General features: G+C 38.0%; 1 protein-coding gene across 2 annotated transcripts; it reads right to left on the bottom strand.

The window, feature by feature from the left end:
* Positions 1 to 992: 992 nt before the first annotated feature.
* On the bottom strand, positions 993 to 24,722 carry LOC139132887 (uncharacterized). Of its 2 annotated transcripts, XM_070699240.1 has the most exons (4): positions 23,048 to 24,722; positions 8,277 to 8,402; positions 7,457 to 7,651; positions 993 to 4,731 (listed from the first exon to the last, which is right to left on the bottom strand). In XM_070699240.1, exon 1 carries the CDS (start codon positions 23,977 to 23,979, stop codon positions 23,191 to 23,193), a length of 789 nt encoding a protein of 262 aa, XP_070555341.1. In that variant the 5' UTR covers positions 23,980 to 24,722; the 3' UTR covers positions 993 to 4,731; positions 7,457 to 7,651; positions 8,277 to 8,402; positions 23,048 to 23,190. The 2 variants fall into 2 exon arrangements, with proteins under 2 accessions (XP_070555341.1, XP_070555342.1); XM_070699241.1 differs by lacking the exons at positions 7,457 to 7,651; positions 8,277 to 8,402 and having other exon boundaries at positions 994 to 4,731.
* Between the last annotated feature and the right edge of the window lie 1,467 nt (positions 24,723 to 26,189).

Below are 26,189 nucleotides of genomic sequence, written 5' to 3'. Positions count from 1 at the left end.
TGGAGGCAGTGTAGATTTCCTAAATGGAAAGATAAGTTACTAGGTGGATTTTTAACATGTAAACGAGTTCACGGAATCTTGATGTGCAGCTGGCTCGGAAGGTTATATCTGGTTGGTCGAATGTCACTATTCACAGCAAGTTAGGGAGTCCATTGCGTAAAATTCAATGATAACGGTACAATTACTTGAACTAATTGGATAACGGCTTCCGAGATGCTGCACATTAGAAGGACTTCTGCCTTGTCCATTCTGGGCTGCATCCATCGTGCTGCACGTTCTTCCGCGCCGTGTTAACTTTTCCAAAGCTTTCTTAGTGTGTTCAGATTCTGCAAACGTGTATTATAGTTCACTGTCTCCCTTCGGGAATAGCTAGCGAGAGGTCGTCGGGGCCGGGAACAGAAACAGTTAAGCGGCTCAAAGTATTCAACGATAACACCATTACATACAAGTTTTGTCCTTTCTTTCTTCTGCCTGCTCCCTTGTGTTCGTAAAGACCTTTTATATACAGTGTTTATTTACGTGCAATGAAAACGTTCCTCATCATATCATCGCCTGTACATCATAATGTGGATATCATTCGTGTCACTATCAGACCCTATCACACTGCTACGTCAATATTATTATCATTACGGTGTTGTTTATGACTTCTCAACTGTTTTGGTCACTTGGCAAAAGTAAACAAGTGTATGATAGCAAAGTTGACCTCAAAGTGACCTGTAACAATTCTGTCACTATCAGAAATGAAATGCAACTTTGGTAAAATTTCCCGCTTACAAGCCAGAATTTTTTTTTCAATTTCCAAAAGTCCTCACAGGAATATAATTATCAAGTAGTACTTCTCTTAAAGATCCATTAGCTGTGGTCATTGTTTTATTTTGTTTGTTCTGTGTATCATCTGCAGTTTCTGGTTTGAATTCCTAAACCATGGAGAAATTCCTAATATTTAGCTCATAAATATACCCTGTAGGAGTATAATCTGCATTGTTATTGTTTAAAGTCCGGACTAGAATACATTTATCAACAATAACAATGGTCATTTCACATACACAGGCTGTGTTGGCAAGCAGGACACCGGGCATTGGTCATGATGTTCGGATTATAGTAAAATTCTGTAGGTGATACATTGAAACAGAGTAGTGAAAAATTAGACAACAGTTACAGCTAGTGTCCCTTTAACACAGCAAATCTGATGTCGTCGCCACAAAGTTTCATTTTGACACTTCACCATGCAAGGTGTAGGGTCTGGGGTAGTGATGAAAACTATACTCTAAGAATTACATTGTTTTGTGAAAGTTATGGATAGGCATATGTAACCAATCACCAAAAGCTCATCCTGAGATTTGCCGCACCGTTCGTCTATTGTTATATTGGAACTGCTATCGTTCCTTATCCATCCCTTCAATGTTCAATTCTGGTTGAACAGAAGTCCCTTTACACTTTTCAGTAGATGCGGTTCGTGATTTTACACGATAAAAATCTCTATTCAGTACTTAAGTTTCAATGTGCTATATTACTCAATTACGGGGCAGGGTGTATGGCGCATTTAGAATACACCTTCTTCAGCCTTCTTAAAATTGGTTGTCAATCACGACGGTGTCCGTACTTACTCTGTGGTCAGTAAATTCGCATCTCGACGGCTGATAGTCTCTTATGCCTTGTTTGTCTGGATCTACAACTTCTACTAGTTTAAAGGTGGCGTAAAGGGGCCCGGCCAACACGATACAATTTCCTTTAGATAGCATAACATACACTATGTATTTCCCATTGTTGCGACATTCTAGATTTAAACTGACAAGGGGAACGCATAAGAATCGTGACCTTTAACCCTAACATCACCATGGTTCAAGTTGATATGCGACAGTGAGTATAGTAATGCGATCAAAGATTGACTGTGTGCTTGATACAAAAGTCACAGGTATGGGACATTCAATTTTGAAATGCCATCCACGTAAAGGTAACCTGTGAGAATATTTCCTCAACAATGTGAATAAACTGGCCACAAGTGTTCCCCATTTCAATTCAATTCAATTCAATTCAATTACTTTATTATCCACAATAAATGTAGAAATTTGCCTTCAGGTTCATCATATACAAATTAAAATAGTACAACTGGCAAGAGCATTCTATAAAAAGGGACGCTATTACACATTGAAATGCTTAAAAACACACACATGGTAGCGACATAGATACAAAAATTGAAACACAGACGGAAACAACTAAGGACCAACTGGAGGTTTAAAACAACTACATCGAGTTTGAGTTTAAAATTGAAACTGCTGATGGAAGAAATGACTTTTTGAAGAGGTTTTTCTTTGCACGAGGAACCCGAAAACGTCTCCCTGACGGGAGCTTCTGGAAGTAACCATGAAGAGGGTGATCAGAATCATTGACAATATTCTGCGCTTTGCTTTTCACCGCCAGATGGTAAAGGTTTACAAGGAATTTGGACGACAGCCAATAATTTTGACTGTTATGGCTTTTTTAGTATACTTAAGTTTCACTTATTTCATCGTATTGACATCTCATCAATAGTCAAATTCATGAGCGAACAATTTCGTGTTGAACTTTTTAATGAACGAATAAAATGATCTTACGTGTTGACAGACATTCCGCAAACCGCAGCGGTTGACAATACTCTAAAATGCTAGATAATTACGAACTTTAAAAATGATATATTTACACACATTCACAATAGTTATTTTAAATACCTGTACAATACTGAATACCGTGCGTACTGTAAGTAGATTACATCATAGGTATGATAATAGAGAGGTTTATTTCACTATTACGTTCAAATTACGTAAAAAGTACACTCTTGTCTAACCAAGGACATTCGTTGAGAAATGTTATGCAGAAATAGAGTCGCCTCTGTCTCCATTATTTGACCTCCAAAAGAGCCTGATTGATTTTGGTGCAGAGACCAGGATGGTATAAAGAAGAAAACAAAGTCGAAGTCAGCGCAGGCAGAGGAAAAGGCAATGTCAGTTCAGAGAGCTACGACCAACCTAACGAGATCATAAGAAGTTTACCGCTGAGAAGTAACGACCCAACTCAAGAAAGCTGAAGCCACAATGTCTACATTTAATAAGAATGACCCCGAACAACTGTTCGTACTCAGAATGATACTGGCAAGAGTGGAATAACTTATGAAGACATACACAGACTCGATAGTATCATCATCCATACACATCTCGTACTTTGGCAGCTTTAATCGGCTTTACGTTATTACGCTTCATTCACGACGTCTTGAAAGACGAAGTCAATAACACAGATTATACGCTGTGGTTGAATATCATTGCTATATTCACTGGATAACAAGAACGGACAGTAAAATTCTGATATTCGTTGAAAACCGTGTCAAAGAAATTAGAAACGTACCGTGCACGATCAAATATTGTCACGAAGGATTGTCTAGAATATTCACTTCGTCTGTTAGCCTTTGTCCCGAAAAGACGGAATGAGGATCCTAGATAAAATGAAGGATAATTCAGTGAGTTAGAGAAATCCAATATCTATATAGTGGCAAGGGCCACACCGGTCGCTCAACATATCATGAGGAGGATGTCGGTACCCTCAGTGAAGATTACAGTAAGCCTAGTGATGATAGATGACATCTGTACTAATCGCCGAATTCAATTAATCACAGACGTCAACAGATAAACATGCAGCGATCTCATCAGATTACTTCGCGTTACCGTGCTCGTCGTACGCTGTATCTGGAACGTAGAAATAAAGCATCGCTCAAAACCAGCTAGACTGATAAGGGACTGGTCAGTTTCATGCGCCTAAAGGAGGGGGCGGATCCATGGAGGTTCACGCTGTTTTAGACTTTGGTGATGGGTTCATCATGTTTTTGATATGCTGAATGGGATGGATGGAGTTCAAGAGGGTTCAGTGTGTTTTTGAATTAAGACACCGCTCATACTGGCATAAAATGCATCGTACCATTAACGAATTAGGGCCTACATCATTCATTTGCAGTGTTCGAGGCGCCCTTTGGGGCTTGTAACTGTAATATATCAGAGATATATTATATCAGAGATATCTGACGTTTACAAATTTTAAGTCCGTTTTACAAAGCATCACACTAGCCACAATTTGCATCATTCATTTGCAGTTTCCGGCGCACCTTTCGGGAGCATGCTACGCGGAAGTACAAAAGCAAGACGTTACGAAGCAGACAACTCGAACTTTTCACCAATATAATAACGGCATTTTGCGTTATTGGGGTTGGAGTAAAAATCCCTATTCTACTACCAACCTTGTCACCGGTCTTCCGATCTTGTGCTTTGAAACCACACATGCACAATAATGTGAAGCGCACTTCACTCTCGACTAACATACGACGCTGCTTCTGATGGATAGTCAAGATTCGCCAGATCGTGAAAAGTTGCGGAGAAAATATGTCACCTGTCAGTAAACGAGCGGCAAACCTCATCAAGTGACGATACAAGCTCTAATGCAAACGTAAAACGTTAACGACACCCCTCCCTCTAAAAGCCTAAGCATTTTTGTTCACATGTGCGGTGACCCGCGCCGTTCACCTCGAACTGGTAGCTGATCTAATACTCATATTCTCTCGCCCATGTCACATGGCCGGGAAGCTTAATTCTCTCCGAAGTTAGAGGGAGACTGTAGTCGAAGTATCGGATCCATGCGAGTGGACGATGGTGTCTGCTACGTTATTTTGGAGAGAGCGTATAGTCCGAGCTGAGTCAACAGCCAAGCGGTCTGTAATACAAAGGGATGGATTGTTCATTATACATTGAAACCTTTACAAATATCGAGTCTATATCTTTTTTCTCATAAAACATGGGATCTGTGTTCATTTCACTGAATCTGACAACTTATATATCAGCCTTGATTGTTTACCTAACAATATATTTGAATATATTTGAAATACAGATTTGTCCCGACAGTTGAGTTAATGAAGATACCTGTCAATTCACCTACTTACTACATAAATTGCGAGAGTTGAGGATGCATTCTAACCGGGAAGAAATAAGGTTTCGAATGTAACTTCTGAGTCAACATTGCAGAATTCGCTGTTTTCGTAAAGTACAACGTATATATCCGGCGCTTAATTGTAATGAAACTGACTAGCCAATCAAGTGGAAAAGACATCCTCGTTGTAATATGTAACACTTGCACTGCAAATCTCAACATTAGTTTCTGCCGAAAGAATACGACAATAGTTTGGTGTCGTGATGTTAATATCAATTAACCATATCCATTTTGTAAAATAATGCCTCTCAGATTTGAAATCATCCCGTAGAATTTGAAGATCGATTTGTTACTGTTTGCACCCGCCAGTGGCTTTGTAAGGCCACTGCCTGTATTTTAATTTATGCACCGGCGTGGAAATGCGCCACCAGCGGCTGGATATTTAGGACAGATTTTGCTGTAAAAAAATCAAATTTCGTCAACTTTGTAAGGGAAATCATAAAAGACGATATTTCTAGATCATATGTATAGTGTCAGGCATGACATTAAAAGTAAGCCAAAGTTTGTGCGGTTCTTTGTAGGCTTTATATCCGTCCTTGCGATTTGAAAAATCAAGATTTTGCTGATCGTTTGTCTTTTCCTCAAAATTAGCCCCGTTTAGGCCTTCAGAGCAGCTTCCGAGAAAAAAGTGTACTCGAGACACTTGTTAGGGAAAATCATAATTTGTAGCCGGGGTTTGATGATCCGTCAAGTTCAATGGTTAGTACATTGTTGCTCACACAATTCTGCAGAGTCTACGCAAAAGTCTCGTGGCTAACTAAATTAAGTTGTTTCACATTACGCTGTATGTTTTATAAAATATTTTAGCCAGTAACGCTATTATATCAGAAAACCATAACGGGATATGATAATCCGAGTTTCTATGTGAAGGTTGAGGAATCCATAAGCGTAAAATTTACAAAAACACGGTATTTTACCGGCTCTATCTAATAACACTACGATGCTGATGTAACAACTGATTTCTGGGATTTGCAATATTACATCCAAGTATTTCAAAATATTAAGAATGGTGTCATCTAATAGCAAATTAATGAGTAGGCCTAAGCAACGGAACAACCACCTCACTGTATTCGGATTTGGAAAATGGTTTTACTGTTTCCAAGAAGTAAACTTGCCAAAAGAAAGAAGGGAAACATTCTCTCAAATTCAAAAACTGTTTCTATTCAGATCAGATCAAAAATAGTTTGTAAAACAATGCTTATGCTGATTTCATTTAACAGGTGCTCATAACACTGCCGGTGAGTTATTGTCAGAGAAGTTCAACGAAGGGTCAGTCTTTGTAAAGTTTTTGAAGTAGATACAGAATATAGCGTCCGCTTCTTTTTCCCTTTTCTATATATTTAGTGACGACATTGTCCTTATAAAGTTTTTGAAAATCACTTATGATCCACCAAGAACTAATCTCTGATACTTTCAGGAAAGAGAGAGAGGATATGGTGCATTATTTTTTCTCAAGGTCTACATGTACTTTTTATGTGACGGCACCGAATGTACGGAGGACTACACAGATCAAACTAAATAAATAGTGCTGGTCATTTGTTTGTTAATGATCTACTCTAACTGATTCATTCCATGAAAATGCAGGACTTGCGATTTCTAGCGGACAACACTAAAATCATATTTTAGTTCATATTCATATTTTTGTACAAGTCGACAGTAAAGTATGTTGTCTAAAGCTCTCTGATATTATATGCAGTCCGACGGTCGTTAGTACAAACGTACTTGAAATGTGGTGACCAGTATGGTGAATATTTGTTACAAAAGTTTCGACAATCGAACGAAAAATGTAAGAAATTTGGTTGTTTGACGATTTGACACTATCTGTGCTAACGTTTGATTTTAAAGTATGAAAATACACTGATGTAACTCACAAACTCAATACATGTGCACCTCGACACCTTTCGGGATTAGGACAAAAAACTGCAGTTGACATTGAAACAAAATTTGTGGAAAAACCATCAAGAGTTACAGCTACTGCTGCTAATTTATTGTGACGGGGAAGAAAGAACTGTCACATACTGTAATAAAGAAATTACATCGATCGACATGAAGCCGAACTATCAAACTTTAAATGTATGATGCTGTATAAAATGGATATTAAACTTTTACCACAATTAAAATCTTATTCGTATTAACGTAACCGAAGTTCATTTTTAATACAAATAAATATCCGTGGCACTAGAAATTTGTGAAATGCGCATTTTTGACGTCAGCTGTTTACAACGAAGACATGTCAAAACAATACACATATCATGTGTGTTGTTATGGTCGCTTATACAGAATTGATTGCCAATGGATGATGCATTATTACTCATACCTTACACCAATTTTGATAAATAATGGTCTTCCTGAAACACCCTATGTATTTGAGTCAGTAATATGCTGAAGCTGCAATACCAAGTTTAATGTCGACTAGCGTGTGGATACCGGATGTTATCGCACATTATCCTACCTTCACGTTTTTCTGCAACAGTTTGAATGGTAGACATTCTCCCTGTAGATGGGTCACAAAAGTACGCGGAGAAGTCTTGTCAGTGAACTCCTCGTGAAGTGGTTTCCGACCAGGAAGGGACAATTCTGGATTGAACAGGAGGTTATTTTCTGCCACTACTGCACTGATTTATTATTTCCGCCGTCCATGATCTTCCTGGGAAGGAGTGAACGTTTGAAGAGAATGCTGAATGCTTGTATGTATGATATTGTATTAACTGTGTGAAATACGTCATTGTATTTTTGAATCGTTGTGGATATCATACCTGCATCGCATATTATATTCATTCAAGGTCGACGACAACAACTGCAATCAAAGTAGTCAGATATTATTTCAAGATCACAGTGAGAATATTTGTAGAGTTCAGGGTAAAACGATCACAAGTTAAGGCAGGCGCATTTACGTTGAAATCGTAAACTGTGAAGGGTGGTCGATCAAACACCACGGTGAAAGTAGAAAGATGACCAGAAGGATTTTCATCGACAGCTCTTGAAGAATATCACAGTAATAGTAGTTGATATGCATTGCCGTAACAAAAAGTGATAAATTTGTGGCATGGTTTGAGCAAATCTTCAGAATATGCAGACATAGGAACACTTTTCACAGATCATGAAAAAGTTACGTCCTATTTACCGGTGTATTAAATTTCACCACAAGGAAACTCTTCACAACTTCCTGTCTACATAGTCGTACAAAGGGCAGCTTTTCCATTATTGCTTTTGAGAACACATGTGACTACATATTCTGCAAAACACAGTGATATATTTTGTTCCATCCATACCTGTTTTAGGATACGTTATCGACCAATATCGTGATCTCTGACGTCAACGTCTTCAAGAGTCTCGGAATTAATCACCTCGTGTCCATATCGATCGATGTATTGCTGTATTTCCCCTGTGCCAACTTTCTAACGATAGTAATATCCGTAAAAAACGTAGTAGTAGTCATATGAACATTTTGGTCGTCGCAACATATTTCAACATACATGAAGGAAGTTCCAAAAATGATCCACACTATGGTATGGATCATTATATCTTGGGAGGGGGGGGGGGGTCAAAAACGGAAAAAAAAATTCAAACCAAAAAGTTTGGGAAAAAAACTTCAGTACTAGTTTGCAAAATAAAAAAAAATAAAATCAGAATGCAAACATGTAAAATAATATCTGCAAAATTCTTTAAAATCTTGAATTTTTTGAGATTTTACCAGCAGGAAGCGGCCATCGGTATTGCATCATGAACCCCTTCAACTGAAAGTTGCGATCACCTCATTTTTTTCATGAATTTTATCCCTGATCACTTGAAAATTATAAAATTATAAAGTCAGTTTTCTATTCGTTTCCTACATACATAATCTAGAATGTAGCAGGTAAACCAGGTAAACCACTGGAACTATAGCATGGTTGTCAAGAAAGTTATGGTTTGCTTTTAAGATCTACGTGTACAGATACAGGCCAAATGAAGCAATTCATTCATTTTCTCAGTATTTTCTTGCAACAATGAAGGCAACAATGGTGAACAAGTAGTAGAAATATGCCCATAATGATTGAACAACAAATCAAAAGGCATTTTCAGTTCGCAAAAAACTTTGTTATAATAACAATACAATATGTAAATGCCATCTATCCAGCGAAACACGACACAAAAACACACAAAAGGGATGAACTTCAGGTTGTGTATAGCAGATACTGAATGAATCTGCAAGACTAATCAAAGTAATTGACAAAAACAAAAAATCAACCATATCTTGTGTGCAGCAAATACTGAATGACGATTTTCTAAAAAAGCAATCAAAATATTCAGTGTCGGATTTGACTGAGCAAATTACTTGAAAACTTCATAAAAATAGAATATTGCATAAACACTGTTTACACTACTACATGAAGACACCTTTGACCTCAGGAACTTGATGGATTAGTTTTCATCGGACTAATTTCGAGGTGATCGAACTGTGGAGTTAACCAATGCGGGACCCTTGTTCTATAAAGGGTATATAACGCCGGCATCCATGAAAATCGTTACCGTAAGTTTGTGAACTCTAGATCAAGTACATCTTGTGTGAAAATGGAAATCTCTCAATTTAAAAATCAATTATATCAATCATTTGACCATTTTACTGATATTACCAGTCACTGGGTGTGATGTAACCGTGCTCAAATTCAGTCGCATTCACAGTTCCAACCTACCCAAAACCAACTCGCAAGATACAAACAAGATACAAACAAGATACCATACCTACTTGCCTGATACCAACTAGCCCGGAACCAATTTGTAATTTTTACGAGTGAATCATCCTGACAAATCATCGACTCCAAATAACGTCTGACCAAAGTCTCCATTATAATGTGATCTTTTAGACGCGATATTCACGACGCAAGATAGGGCCGTACTCTGCTGGCAGTACGGTCCGTAGTCACCGAATAACAATTGTATCTTTGTGTATATGTTTTATTATCGAGACAATGCTTTAAAATTGTAGGCGTGCCGTTAGGTTGAACTTGATCGGAATAATCATGATAAGATCATGTTCTGTCATATAGCAGTAATGAAAATGACATAAATTTGCTGCTTTCAGATGTTGAATACACGTACGCATTGTGAAACTTATTACATGGTGCAGTAGTTTGTTGGTGTTGAACTGTTCTATAACAAAAACCAAACAGACATGAAACTGGCTGTAATTTGGTCTATGAGTTTAGTCTTCAGGTACTTTGTGCATTCTCATTACCAGAGCAGAAATTCCCACTGAGTCTCAGTAAAATTTACACTCAGATGTCACCAGAAAACTCCATTTCCACTTGTAAATTTCAATTTTCGCCGGATACCCCCTCTCGCGCTCTCCCCTCCTCGTTCGCTGCGCTCACTCGCTTGTACCAATACTCGACTACTTTTTTATTTACCCGCCTACTTTTAATACTAAGGACAACACTGCATTATACATGAATGGCTCTATTACGATGGGTTGAACAGCTGCAGGGACAAGGACTGTGAAAACTTAAAGATGAACAAAATGTATATCGCTTGTCATTTTTGCTTTATGTAATAATAAAATAAGTAGAACTGTTAATGGGAAGGACTCAGTGGATAACGGTGGGTATAAACACTCACACATCAATTTCACCACTCCAGGAAATGTTGGAAATCTTCCTGTAACTATATAGCCAAATAAATCCCTAGCTAACACCTTGTGTGTTTTGATAGCAGACTGCAAATGATGTGCAGCACTTAGCGATACCATCAGCTAATCACTTAGCCATATGTATGTTTGAGTTATGGTGTACAATCTTTATTTATTTATATGGATGTAACGAACGAAAAAGTACTTTAAACAGACTTTGTCAAACTTAATCAAAAACAATTATAAATCTGACAGTTTATTTGGCAAGAATAAGCTCGTTATGACTCACGTACGCAAGCGTATTCGCCAAATTTTTCATACGCTTGCTAAATCGTCAAGGTGTGACGGGGCCATTATGTTTTAGGTGAAAAGCATTGAAGCAAATTATCAATATGCAATTCAGCGCAACAAACTACAAATGCACATCTTTCATGATTGACATTCAAGTATTTTAAAGAAGTCATCACTGCTTGTTCGGTAACAGACATACGTATAGAGAGACACACTGACAGACAGGCAGATAGAAAGATGAATAGATGAATGAATGGAGGTACAGCAAAAATAAGTAAATAAATAAATAAATAAATAAATAAATAAATAAATAAATAAATAAATAAATAAATAAATTAATAAATAAACAAATAAATAAATAAAACCACATCTCTACGTGTTTTATACATTCACTTGTTTTCAAATTTATCACAACTACTCTACTCTGACAGGAAGAAACGTCAAGGTTGTCATGAATTCAAAATGTTTTGATATGCCTTGTGAGTTGCAAGATACTCGAGGCACGGTGGGGTGCGTTTTTCTGTGCTTTTCGATGTTTTTACATTATCCCCTTGTGCCAAATAACACTGTGACATTATTGTTGCATGCCTTGAAGAGTAACACCAAAAACAACCATTTTCGGTTTTATTGTATTCGAGAAATATTGGAAGGAATTATACACATTACGTAGTGACTCACGCGTTTACCCTATCATACGATGTTCAACGCTCCGATCATTGTACTTTTATGGATTGTACGGTTGGCAGGGCTCCATGACATTTTGTTTAAATGGTGTCTGACTGTTTAATCGTTACCATTAGTAACAATCATACAAGGCCTGGTGTATTTTTACACATGATAAGAATCTGTTCAACCACAGTCGCTATACACAAAGAGGGAACTGTGCTTCAACATCACCGGAAAAAAATATCGTCTGACAGCTCAAACTACATGGAACCCCCGCTGTATGTTACTCTCTCTACCTGCCTGGATCTGATATATGAATATGTCTCTTCAGCTTGTACGTTTTGGGTAAGATAAATACAAAGTAGGTGCCATGTCATTATTGTTTCAATAATGTCTCTCTCTCTCTCTCGCTTGTTCGTGTTTTGAAAATTAAACCGTTGAGTAGTGTAACATTAGCACGGTAATAGCTTATGATCAAGACACGTTTACTGTTCATCTTTGTTTCAATATTATGATTAAAGTGGCGAAAGAGAAAGTAGCTAAATATGCTTACTGGCAATGATGTGAAGAATTGAAGAGAGTGAGAAGTTAAGAAACATAAAACACTCAGCACAATAATGCAATTTGTGATTTATTTCACTCTTTTGACACAAAGTCAAACGCTCAGTCACAACCGTGTCTGCCCCATCGCATCCCGTCGTATGTTTGGACTATTCCATAATTTTAAAATTATTTTGTTTTCTTAAAGGAATTACATGGCGCATTTCAAGATGATATTGAATAGAGTCAAGTACCATTGAATGATAGCAATTGCCTCTGTCCCTATAGCAACGAAACATGCGTCACCACACGGCTTTCAGCAACGTCACACGAATCAGACTACAGCTCGACCACGTCCTGATAATGTAATCACAGTCATGCCAATAATAAACGAGTTTGAAATTTATTCTACTACAAATATCCTATTTAAAAGTGTTATTAAAGCGACATATGCTGTAACTTGTGGCAAGTTTTTCAGTATTCTGCTCCTGTATATCAACCACCGTGTCTGTCTCTAATCTGTTTGTCATGCTGAAATTTCAAGTATTCTTTTTGTCAACGTAGCTTGTATGTGTGTAGTGATCATTGTTTACTGTTTACAAGTCCGGACTTGAATACAATTTTCAACAATAACAATGGAGATTATACTCATAAGGTTGTGTTGATATGCTAAATACTTGTCATTAAATAATAGTTTAAGGATTCAATGCAGAAAGTGTAGGGAAACCACAAACCTGCATAACCTTTGCAATAACAAGGTACTTTCCTGGCTCTATCTAAATACATTTCGATGTTCATGTAACAGCTGATTTTCTGCATGGCTTTTAACTTTGCGACGAAACACTCCTTTACGGCAGCTGGATTTCACTAATGGTCTATGCGGTGACGTAAACCAGTACTCTCTACATATTTACCCCTGTCTCACGTTCTCGCTGTCTGTTGTGGCTTTGCCTGTTGTGGCTTTGCCGTCACGATAAAAATGGATGAAACCAGGGAAGTAATCAAGTTAAAAACCTGGAAACCTTTGCGCGGCAACTTGAAGGCATAATGGTCATTGCGAGCAATCGTGACTTGAACAGAGAGAGATTCAGTCGGCCGATTGGACTGGCACGACTCAGAAAGTATGGCAGGAGGAAAATCGGAAAGTGTTGAAGCCTATCCTAGTTTATTGGTCTTTCATATTTGCCAAAATTTGGTTCATCCATCAATTTAACTTGAAACAAAACAAACCAGTGATCAGTCCTGTAAACGAAATGCCTTTACGTGATTTTTGTTCAGCTTGGGTATGGGAAAGTATATTAGAATCCCTCTGTGAAACTCAAACTTTTAGTAGGCGGTCGTAGCTGCTCTTGAAGGAGATCACACTTTCTGCATTAATGACATCGGCTGGTAATTTATTCATGGTGTCCACAACTCTTACTGAAAAAGTACTTCCTTGGGTTAAGTAGAACGGTTAGTTTATGAAGTTTGGCACAGTGTCCGCGAGTTCTCGAGTCTGCTGCTAACTCAAGTGAAAGGTTACAGTGGTCATGGCCTTTGATAACTTTCTAGAGTTGAATCATGTCGCCGTGAATTAATCATTCTTTGTTCAAGTGTTATTAAACCAAGCTGTTTAAGTCTATTTTGATAATTGTAGTGTTGGAGTTCAGGTATTATTTTTTGCCCTCTGTACACTTTTTCTAAAATGTTTATGTCCTTTTGTAGTCATGGTGACCAAGCTTGCACCGCATATTTGAGCTGTCTCACAAGTTGCTTGTAAAGATGAAGAATGACAATCTTTTGATTTGATTGACAATGATCGTTTGATGAGATCAAGCATTCTGTTTGTCTTTTTTGCAAACTCACAATGGCTTGAAGGTTTTAAGGTAGAATGAAGGAGATCCCCCAAGTCATTTTCTTCAGTTGTACGTCCCAGTGAAATGTTGTTCATTGAGTATTTATGGAAGGGGCTGCTGTAGCCAATATGCGTCCGCCAGTGTTCACTCATTTTTTGTAGCTTGTCAAAATCAGCTTGTAGAATTTCAGGATCACTACAATTTCGCAAGGGTGATATGTCTTGGTATTGTCTGTGAATTTTTGAGTTCAGAACTAATTTCACCGCCAGTGGGATTGATGTAGATTTGAAAAAATACTGGTCCAAGAACTGGAACCCTGTAGGACATCTCTTGTGACGTATTCTCCATTCAGATGATGCTCCATTTATGACTACTTGCTGTTTTATATTTGTCAATCAAGCTTTGACCACTGTAGAATATTTCCATTTATGCCATGATACTTCATCTTTTCAATCAATCTGGGTGTGGTACTTTGAAAGTGCAAGGAATATAGATGTGAAGCGTCCACCTAAATTTGGGTCTGATGAATCTGTGCTTGGAGACTGGCAATTGCGAAATGTTTCATTGATTTGATGGAAAGGAAAGGTGCTGGTTTTACGGATGGTCCCGAGGAAGCTACAGGGAAGACTTTTGTCGATAATATCGCCAGTGTCTTGTTCTCTCTGATGACCCATCTTTCTAAAATTGAATGCAGAGGCTACAAGTTACCCAATCTGTTTGGTGTTTTCTTTCAAAACAAAGACACCTTTCAGCAAAACTATGACATTCCATCAGAGCATAAACATTACCCAAGAAACTTGAAAGAAACGTGTAAGAACTTGAGGACAAAAGACTGCTACTGTATACTGTTATGGTGTACCATTCCTCAAACTGTCCAGATTTAAGTAATTTGATGAGGCTGTCAAGGTGCTGTGCAATGGTATTGACATGTGGACACTTTGAATGCACAAGAAAGAAATCTAAAACTAATAAGAGAAAAGCAAACGTCGAAGAATGACTTTATTTTGATCCATTTGTCATGAAAATGCATACAGCGATCATACAGTGTGTCACACTATGACAGGAGTATTCATGTTGTTTGAGAAAAATTGTCCTATAAAGGCAAACTGATTTTGTGTTAAATTTTCTGTGTGTGTTTTTTAACCGCTTACCCGTGTACCTTTTGGATTTTGAGTGGACGCAAAACAAAGAATTTACTTACTTTGGCCTTACCATATTTCATCAAATTTACGAAGGACTCCATCATAGACTTGTAGCATTGTGCTGGTCATTTGTTTGTTATCGAGTCTATATCTTTTTCATAAAATATGCGTGTTCATTTCATGGATTGCAACTGATACGATTCTTTACCTTTATAATATAATGCGGCACCCTACATGTGAGCCCGGTTGTTTATCTAACATGAATGTATTGAAATACAGATTTGTCCGGATAGTTGAGTTAACGAAGGTACATGTCAATTCTCCTCCTACTGAGCAGATAAATTGCAACAGATGGGTAAGCATTCGAACCGGAATGAAATAAGGTTTCGAATATAAGTTCAGAGTCAGCATTTAAAATTTCGCTGCTTTTGTAAAAGTACAACGGATATCGTGATATTGCAATGAAACTGACAAGCCAAATCAAGTAAAAGTCATCCTTGTAGTAAATACACAAATACACGTTCATTGCAACTTCTCAAATATTAGTTCCTGCCGAAAGAAAACGACAATATGTGCGCGTCCTGACGTTGATATAAACTAACAATAACCATTTTGTAAAATGATGCCTCTCACATTTGAGAGAAACCCGCAGAACTTGAAGATTGAATGGTTACTGTTTGTACCCGCCCGTTGATTTGTGAAGGCCTCTGCCTGTATGCTAATTTGTGCGTCGGGGCTGGAAATGCGCCGCCAGTGGCCCGATATTTGGTCAAATTTTGCCGTTAAAAACCAAATTTCATCAACTTTGTGAGGGAAATCTCGAAAGACGACATTTCTAGATCACACATGTAGTGTCAGGCATGAGAGTAAAAGTAAGCAAAAGTTTGTGCGGTGCTTTGTAGGCTTTAAATCTGACCTTGCGTTTTGTAAAATCAACATTTTGCTGATCGTTTGTCTTTACCACAAAATTCATCCCGTTCAGGCCTTTCAGACCAGTTTTCGAGATAAACCTTACCCCAGACACTACTAAGGGAAAATCATAATTTGTTGCTGGGGTGTGATAATCTGCCAAGTTCAATGGTTAGTACATTGTTGCTCACACAATTCAGCAGAGCCTACGCAAATATCTCGTGGCCAAATAAATTAAATTGTTTCACATTACTCTCTATGTTTTATGAAATTTTGCCAACAAACGCTGTCATTTCAGAAAATTACATCGAGACATAATCATACGTGTTTCTACTTGAAGGTCAATGAAACCATTAGAGAAAAAATTGCAATAAGAGGATATATTCCGGCACTTTGTATCCACTGCTTGATGTTAATTTAGCAACTCATTTTTCGCATTTTAATTATTATATCCAATTATTTGAAAAGACTAACAACGTTGACTATCAAATTAATTCCGATGATTGACTTAACCAGAGGTTGTGGGTAGATAGAACTGGTGTACCAGGGTTGCAAAGAAACTAAACAACCACCTCACTGTATTCGAATTTTGAAAATTGTTTTGCTGTTGTCAAGAAGTGAAAGCGCCAAAGCAAAGAAGAGAAATATTCTCTCAAATTCAAAAACTGTTTCTATTCAGATCAAATCAATCACAGTTTGCAAAACAATGCTTATGCAAATTTCATAAACAGATGTTCACAATACCATCGGTGAGTGAGTGTCAGAGAAGTTCAACGACGGGTCATTCTTTGTAAGGCTTGTGAAGGCAATACAGAATAGCGTCCGCTTCTTTTGCCATTTATATATTTAGTACCGGCTTTGTCTTTGTAAACAGTTTGATATCAATTATCATTATGATCCACCATATAAAGTGATATTGTGCATTATTTTTTCTCCAGGTCTACCTTTAACGGCACCGGATGTACAGAGGACTCCACCGCCCAAATAAATACGCAGTGCTGGGCATTTGTTCGTTATCGAGTCTCTATTTTTTCATTAATAATATTCAATATGTGTTCATTTCATGAATTGCAAATCACTGATACGATTACTTACCATTATGAAGGAATGTAGCAACCTACATGTCAGCCTTGGTTGTTTATCTTACATGAATACACTTGAAATACAGGTTTGTCCGGATAGTTGAGTTATCGGAGACAACAGATGGACAAGCATTGACCCTTACAAATTACAACTAATTATTTGACAAGATAAACAATGCTGTTATCTTATTTTAAATTAATTCCAATGAGTAGACTTAACCAGAGGATTTAGGTAGATAGAACCGGTACCCTGGGATTGCAAATTGGAAACGAAGCAACCACTTCTGATATCAGTCATCGGACAAGGGTTTTCTTGGATGCTCTCAGAGTTAACTGATCGAAACCGAATGTTTTTAAACCAATTGTTTCTCAAAATGTTAACTATAGCACAGCTTAATAGCTTTTTCTTTCGTCCAGTAAGGGTAATCACAGTACCTCTAGCCTCGCTATGTTAATCATATATTTCAAACAATCCATATACCAATTACCGTTCGGAAGATCATGTGCAATGGCGCCCTCTAGTGGACAGGTATGAAACACGTACAATTCCTTTGGCAGACTTCCGGAACCCTGTCTTTGTTTCTCCGTTCAGTTTTGAACAAACGATTTCCTAGATTACGGTGTAAATGAAGCCGAAAAGGCATACATTCGATTTCGTGACAGTCATGTCATATTTCTCAGATTGTGGAATAATAGCTTCTTCTCAATATTTACATAACATTTCCTGGATATCGAAGTCACTTTGTAAGCCGTTACCGTAATGAGAAGTTTATGTTGAAGGAAATGATATTTTATTAAAATAAGTACAGTTACATCGTAGGGATAGTGACCATCATTTCCAAGTCGCGGGCTCTATAACATAATTTGAGTGTTTTACAAAAGACATTGTAACGTTTAGTATCAAACATTATTTTTCATACTATTTTGGGGTTTTTTATTGCCAGGGAGGGCTTTGCTATAATTAGAAATAGTAAAAGAGCACAAAGAATTGAGGAGAATGTACATGTAGGTTGAGTTGTTGTCATGACAATTGAAATATCGTGATCATTATGCTGACACGGCCCTTAATCATTCGTAATTCCTCGTGCTGTACTTTGTGCGTTTGATAAATGATCTAACTGTAAAATCATTCTTTTATCCATGCTGACAACCCACGACATTCCTGCCTAAGACCCCGTTCTGAGACACCACTTTTGGCAACTTAGTAACTACGCATGTGTGGAACAGCCTCGTATACACATAGTGATTCGCTATTCCATGATGTACTGGTATTTAGCTCGAAATACCGGTATAGTTCCCTAGGTCTGCGCACACTACTTCCGAGAACTATCGTGATCTGAATCACCGACGACAATTCTCTGTTGTGGTTTGGAAGATGCAGATGACATTTTTGTGAGACTCAGTAGCAAGCCAATTGCGAGTAGGCCTAAGACATAAACATAATATGCCCAAATACCTGGTGAATATTTCTGCTAAGATAACATTCAAGCTAGTTCATGTGAAGCCGGTTGCCGGGACAACGAACCCGCCGTCTAAAAATATAGCTGGTGGTTTTTGGATTCGCTATTCCATAACCGCCTATAGTCAGACTGCAATACGTGTGATGGTTCACTTTTAGTCTCCTTGGCTGTATATTTCTATTCCGTCATACTTTTGAAAGTCTGGTATTGCGCATGGCCTGTACCTTCATGACAATTCGTAACATGTTCAAATTATGTAAAGAAAGTTGCCTTCCTCATGTTTTATGGTTTTATGGAATTAATGAAATTTCGCCAAATGGTGTTTTATGTTCAAACATTTACTCATTCATGAAGGGATGCCATCCTGCCAATTTCTGTCCGAACCAATAATTTACTTACATCAAATACTGTGCTACCGTGTTTGCATGCATTTGTATGTAATTGTTTTAGTTGTTGTTGCTGCTGCTGCTGCTGCTGCTGTTTTAGCAGATGAGGTAAATTCACCCAGTTTCCAATTCTTTTCTAGTTTTCGGGCTTTCTTTCCCAGAAGAGGTCACCCTAACACGTATTCTGACACATATTGGGAAAGAAAGTGGAAAGTGCTGCAGCCCATCGCCTCGGCAGACTGCTCATGACGATATATTTCATTTTGAGAACAGGGCTCAAAATTTACTCTAGCTTTTTCTTTGGCATTCCCATAGAACAACCATTTTCAGAAACATGTAGCCCTGAAAGCATATTTGGTAGTCCGCCCTGCAACTTGGAGGTCACCAGGTAGTCCGCCCATGCAAGATCTTCAAATTCGGGAAAATAAGAGCGCGGGTACTTATTCCAAGCAACACAGAGAAGTGAGGTTTTTCAACGGACACCAATTATTTGTAACCACAAAAAGGCGATTTGTTTTGCAATTTAAAGTTTTTCCTTTCATCTCCAAGATGATAATAATTACTTTAAACACATGCTACCATACTACAGAGATAGACACAGTAAGATACCGCTGGCCGGTAACGAGTGACTTTGATTCCTCACTACTTCATCTCTATAGTGTTGCCCAAGATCTGTGGCTTCTTGGTACACCCTAGGGATCACGTGATGGCGGTAAAACAAGCTCATGTTTACTGCACAAACGTGCATTTCTCGATGTTGGTTGTTTGTTTACAAATACATACGTAGCGTAAATAAAACATTGCTGGAACATGACAACTTATGTTTGTTTGAAATAAAGTAATACTGAATAGAGCATACTGAAATAGAGCATTAAATGTAAAATGAAAGCCAAAACAACACTAACACTTTGCCCTAAATATCACTCAGCCCTGACAATACATTCAAGTGTATTTTTCTCCTTGAACGTATTTGTCAGGTCAGAGGGTATAGTTGGGCAGAGTGTATAATCTGTTCTGGCTTTCAGTTTACATTTTATTCTTTATTTCTTGTTTTATATAAACAAACATACATCGTTATGCCTATGCTGTATTTTAATTGCTCTACCTAGTAGGTATAAACAAACAAACAACAAACAAACAACGTGTAAACATCGGAAACAAACCCTGTATTCAGAGCAGACTACCGTGATTGATAATAAAAAATAGGTGTTCGGATCGGAGGCAACTTTAGGAAACATTTTGCTAAACATTTCTCCATATAAATTTTCGACAGTAAAATTTGAAGTGCATGTATTCAGAAATATAAACCGAATATCAAAATTTCTTACTGAGGGAAAAAATACATTATCCTGCATATGGAAAATAATTTTAAGCAGGGTGGAAAACACCAAAACGAAGGTGGTCACTATAATGGGAAAAAAACCCTGTCATGTCCTTTCCTCCATGTTGCATTAAACTAGTTGGTTTCCATTGTAGAATTATACGAATACCGAGTAAATGCCAAGAGTGGAGTGAGAATATGTCGAAAAGCTACTATTATGTCATTACTACCATATTATGCTGTATAGCAAACAGTTCAAATTCAGATATCTGATAATGATGTTTGCGCCTTTCCTGTGAATCTACGAGCTTCAATCACATTTGTTACAGTAACATTAATCGCTTTCCTCAAGAGAGTTATATAGAGGTACTGCGAAGTTAAGCGAAATCTTTGTCGAAACGTCCACTAAAAATGGGTTGAGACTACAATATGTTGTGTTGATATCGGAAAGCATAGATAGCACTTCTATTACTGACGTAAACTTTACCAAATATTCAGATACCAAAGATGCTCGCGCCCTGACTTTCACAATTAACAGGCTTGTTCACGTAAACATGCAGGAAAACTGTCTGTCTGTGATAGCATATAGGGACATTAGCTGTAACTTTGCGATGACTCTCTTCCTTATGCGTTGCAGGGCCGGATACTCCTAATCCCCATTGGTATTCTTTGAACACAGCATCAGTGTACAATTAAACGTAAAATGGGGCATCAAATTGCTGTCATGTTATTCTGAATGATCGATAGATATTGTAACGGCCATACAACAAGAAGGTACAACATTCTTATAAAATTAATTTGTGAGCGAGTGTCGAAAAATAATATCTTCAATATTTTGTTTCAAATTTAAAAGTGTGTGCGCTTCAAGGTAATTATTTAGCTCGTAACAAAGAACGCCTAGAATCAAACACACCTGGCTATTGTTACGATTGTTATTTTTAAGTAAAAGTATTATAGGAAATATGTACAATTTTGTTGAACTCATAACGAACGTTCACTGGGATAAACAATGTTATGTGTCCCAGGAATTTCACACTTCTACGAACAAATTGACATTTACTGGGCTTCAATTTTAGTCCCGCCTGTTTCAATCGTTCTAGAATAATATTCAGGTGAGCTAAGTGATCTTCAAAAGTATTACTATAAATAATTATATCATCAATATAACATAAAGCAAATTCCCACAAGATATTACGTAAAACAAATTGCATAGTTCGCTGAAAGCAACTTGGTGAATTCCTCAAACCCTGTGCCAGCCGTCGATATTGAAACAACCCCTGATGTGTAACAAATGCAGTCTTAGGTCGACTTTCTTCATCTAACTCTAATTGGAAGAATCCTGATTGTAAGTCCAGTGTTGAAAAATACTGCGGTTTATTCCTACCAAGCATTTCTAGGGACTCATCAGTTCTTGGCAATGGAAATGAGTCGGGCTCTGTTATATTATTCAAAAATCTAAAGTCTGTGCAGAATCTCCAACTTTGATCTGGCTTTTTTACGAGAACCACAGGACTAGCGAAGGGTGACACCGAAGGTTCGATTACACCTTGTCTCTGTAAGTCATCAACCTGTCTCTTTATTTCCTCCCTCTTCTCGGGGGTTACCCTATACGGTGCTCTACGAAATGGAATCGCCCCATCTTTTAACTTAATTTGGTGTTTAATTAAATCACAATGGCCTAATTGACCTGAAGAATCCACAAAGGCATCAATATGTTGTAACAATACCTGCTGTAATTGACTCTTTTCTTTGTTATTCAAATCAAGCTCATTGATCTTTAGTTGCTCAATCAAATAGTTTTCTTGTTCAACTTTAGGACAGTAATTTGGAATGTGAGTACCCGACAACTCAGATAAATTTAAAATATGACAATCATTCGATAGAGGAGAAAATGCACCTATAGTTGTATTTCGCCTAATTTTAACTTCAGAATCTAAAGTATTAGCTATTCTCATCGGTATTATTTTACGGTTAGAATGTACTAAACCCCTCGCTACCAAGATACCAGGCGTTACCCGTGATTTCCTTTGATTAGTACAGCCAACAATACCCTCTGGATAATTATACGGCACCCTAACTGGAGCGATAAATTCACATTTTGGTGGCACTGTTATATTTTTAGCTACTCTTAAAGTTACCTCACCTCGCAATTTTATCCTCCGAGAACTGAAATCAATTACTACTTGATATCGTTTCAAGAAATCCATACCCAATATCAAATTTCGTTGTAAACCCTTAACAATATAAATACGCAACTTGACATATTTATCAGCAATAAGTGCTGGTACCTCCAATACCCCAATTACGTCTAATTTTTCATTCCCCGCTGTTAAAATTTTAGACACCTCCGATTTCTGAAATTTTACTTTATGCAATTCAGGAATCAAATTAAATAATTCTTCCGACCCGACGGTCAAATGAGCCCCTGTGTCAATCAACCCCTGTACTTTTCGATCATGGATAGACACTGAAATAATATTATTATCAATTAATTCGTCATTCGAACGAAGAACCAAAATTTCAACAGTGTCTTGTTTTCCGTAATTATTCCCATATTGTTGAGCCTTAAATAATATTTTGTCACCATTCATTTTGCCCTTGCCGTAACGTGGCTCTCTTACAAAATTACGACTCGGCCTTAGGCGTTTAAATTAGGCCTTTGATTGCCACGTATATTCCTACAATTTCGTGCTATATGACCTATACGGCCGCATGAATAACAAGTTCGTTCATCAACTCTTTGAGTTCGTACAGTTCGACAATTAGCGGCGCTGTGGCCAATTCTAAAACATCTAGTACACTGTACCTTCGCATCCTGAACTGTTCTTCCTCCATAGACTGGTGGGGGCCTTCGAGTAGTGTCTTTGCCTTGTTTTCCTGATTCTTTTAGAGTTCTCAGTTCCTTGTTCATGGCGACCATCTGCTCCGTCAGAGTCGCTATATTGTCCTTCAAAGCTCGATTACTTGCCTCCATAGCCTCGTTGTTATCAGGTGTAATTCGGGAAACCACTTCTGCCGTCTTTGCATGGTGGTAGCAGAAGTATAGTCCTGTGGGGACCTACTCACGACAAAGGTTTTAATCGGTGGCAAGAGCCCATTGATGAAAAACGAAAGCAGTTCCTTTTCATTTCGGCTGGCCTTCTCTCCGAGTTCTTTCAACGAAATTGCGTACTGCTCCACGGTCTGGCCCACTTGTTGCCGATGATTATGCAACATTTGATCATGGAGCCACAAAGGTCCCGTCTTCCCAAACCGCTCAATGAACTTTTTCTCAAATACCTTCAGGTCTTGGCGAGTGTCCCCTTCTTTCGGTTGGTTTTGAAACCATCTTTCTGCTTCCCCCGTCAGATACAAGCTAACGCCTCTTACCTGACGTTCTTGGTTCCATTTCTTAAAGTCAGCGAAGTCTTTGTATCGCCGCCACCATCGATGAGCGTTTTCGTTCTCGCGGCCGGAAAATTTTCCCGGCCCGATACCATTGGTGCCAGTTTCGTCCTTGACCTCCTCGTTGAGTTGTCTCAATTTTTCTAAGACGCTCAAAGTGGACTCCAACTGGAGGTCCACTTTCCTTTGCCACTCTTGGTCGGCGTTTTGTTGAGATGATTCTGCTGGGTAATCGTCGGGAACCTCTTCTAATTGCAGTTCTGGCATGTCGTCCTCGACGACAGGTACTTCAGGAAGGTCGTGAACTTGTTCTTCAGCCATTGGATTATATCTCTGTCCACTTCTCGTTGTCATGCAAGTTTCTACGGTGCTTGTGTAGTGCCCGGTCGTTCTCCACCACGTGTTGCCGGCTATTTTAACGGTTGATGACTTCAGCTAGGGAATTAGCTCAGCGAGAGGTACCACTACGATACAACTACTCAGTGACGCCGCAAGTTGAAGTGGATGTTGTTTATTGCAAACGCTGTCAGCTTGACCGACCAGAAAGTCATGCTCTTATTTCTCAAAACTTCACATTAAATAGACAATTTTTCAGGGCGTAACCTGAACATGTAAAATACATTACAGGAAGTGACTGTACATTGGCTAAAAAGTATTAAAGAAACTTGATTGGGTAAAAGATAAAAATACAAGTACTTGATTGGAAAGAAGTTTCTAAAATATTCAGAATTATTCTGCTGAGTTGGCATCTCAACTAACGCTTTTTAATATTTATAATGTTCTTTTGACAAATGCCGACTTCTAAAAATAATAGTAACTACCGCTCCATGGTCAAGACTTGTGGAGCCAGAATTTGATTATGTATGTATGAGCCATTGTTTCATGCCGAAGTCAATTAAATGATGACCACCGCGATGTAGCCACATCGGTGTCATACTTCATTGTTTTAGCTTAATTGTCCGTTCGAGTACCAGTATCAATGTCAATGTCAGTAAACATCTTTTGTTCGTATTCATCCGACCGGTAGTGGCATTGTTCGTTAATTAAGACATTGGCAATGATACTTGAGGTAATAAAAGAACTACCAGTAATATACTCCAGTAAACAAAAGAAAAAACCCTCCACGTTGTACCGTGTGACATTGTTTATCCCAGTGAACGTTCGTTATGAGTTCAACAAAATTGTACATATTTCCTATAATACTTTTACTTAAAAATAACAATCGTAACACTATCGTTACTTTAGTTTTCCAAAGCCACAACACACAGTGGTTGAACTTCCGGTTTGTGTATAGCAGATACTGAATGACCTCTTCAAGACTAATCAAAGTTATTGAAAGGCAAAAACAAAAAGATCGACCACTGAACGACAATGCATTAAGTGTCAGTTTTGACAGAGCAAATTACCCGAAGACTTCATAAAAATAGAGAATTGCATAAACACTGTCTACACTACTACATGAAGACACCTTTGACCTCAGGAACTCGATCGATAAGCCGATCGGACTAATAAAGGTGATCGAACTGTGGAGTTAACCAATGCGGGACGCTTGTACTATAAAGGGTATATAACGCCGGCATCCATGAAAGTCGATACCGTAAGTTTGTGAACTTTAGATCAAGTCATCCTTGTGTGAAAATGGAAATTTTCCAGTTTAAAACAATCAATTATATTAAGCATTTGACCATTTTACTGATATTACGAGTCACTTGGTGTGGTGTAACCGTGCTCAAATTCAGTCGTATTCACAATTCAACCTACCACAAAACAAACTCGCAAGATACAAACTCGCATCATACCAACTAGCTAGATACCAACTAGCACGGAACCAATTTGTAATTTTTACGAGTGAATCATTCAGACAAATCATCGACTTCAAATAACGTCTGACCACAGTCTCCATTATAATGTGATCTTTTAGACGCGATGCTCATGACGCAAGATAGGGCCGTACTCTGCTGGCAGTACGGTCTGTAGTCAGTGGATAACAATTGTTCTGTGTTTATTATTTGATTATGTTGTTTTATTATCGAGACAATGCTTTAAAATTGTAGACGTGCTTTTTGGTTGAACTTGATGGGCTAATCATGATAAGATCATGTTCTGACCACCCCCTCCAAATATCTAATGGTCCTTCCCTAAGACCCAGACTTCGTTCAAGTCGCTGATTTTGTAAAGTCATTCAGCAAGTTATTATTATACAGTATTGTTACATTTTTATAAAAAACCTTCCCCTGTGTGGAACACCATATACGAACGTAAGCTGTCATTGCCGATCTGTATATCAAAATAGCATCTGCGCATGTGCGGGGTAAAAGCTGCTAACTCGCGATAACGCCTACTACACATTGCAATGGTACAACTGTGACACATCACATTCCAAAATGTTATTCAAAGATATGTACTAGTAACACAAAGATCAAAAGCACATCCATAATCAGCATGTGAGAACAGCGTCGGCTCAGCCATTGCAAGTTACGCAAAATGTAATTTTTATTCCTTCATTGCCAATTCAAGCTTTGCATTTGAACAGGCTTTAAAAGCGGTAAAAACAATATGACGCG

The sequence above is a fragment of the Ptychodera flava genome, chromosome 5 (assembly GCF_041260155.1).
Source record: "Ptychodera flava strain L36383 chromosome 5, AS_Pfla_20210202, whole genome shotgun sequence".
NCBI classification, from domain to species: domain Eukaryota; kingdom Metazoa; phylum Hemichordata; class Enteropneusta; family Ptychoderidae; genus Ptychodera; species Ptychodera flava.
This window is presented reverse-complemented; position numbering and strand designations above follow the sequence as displayed.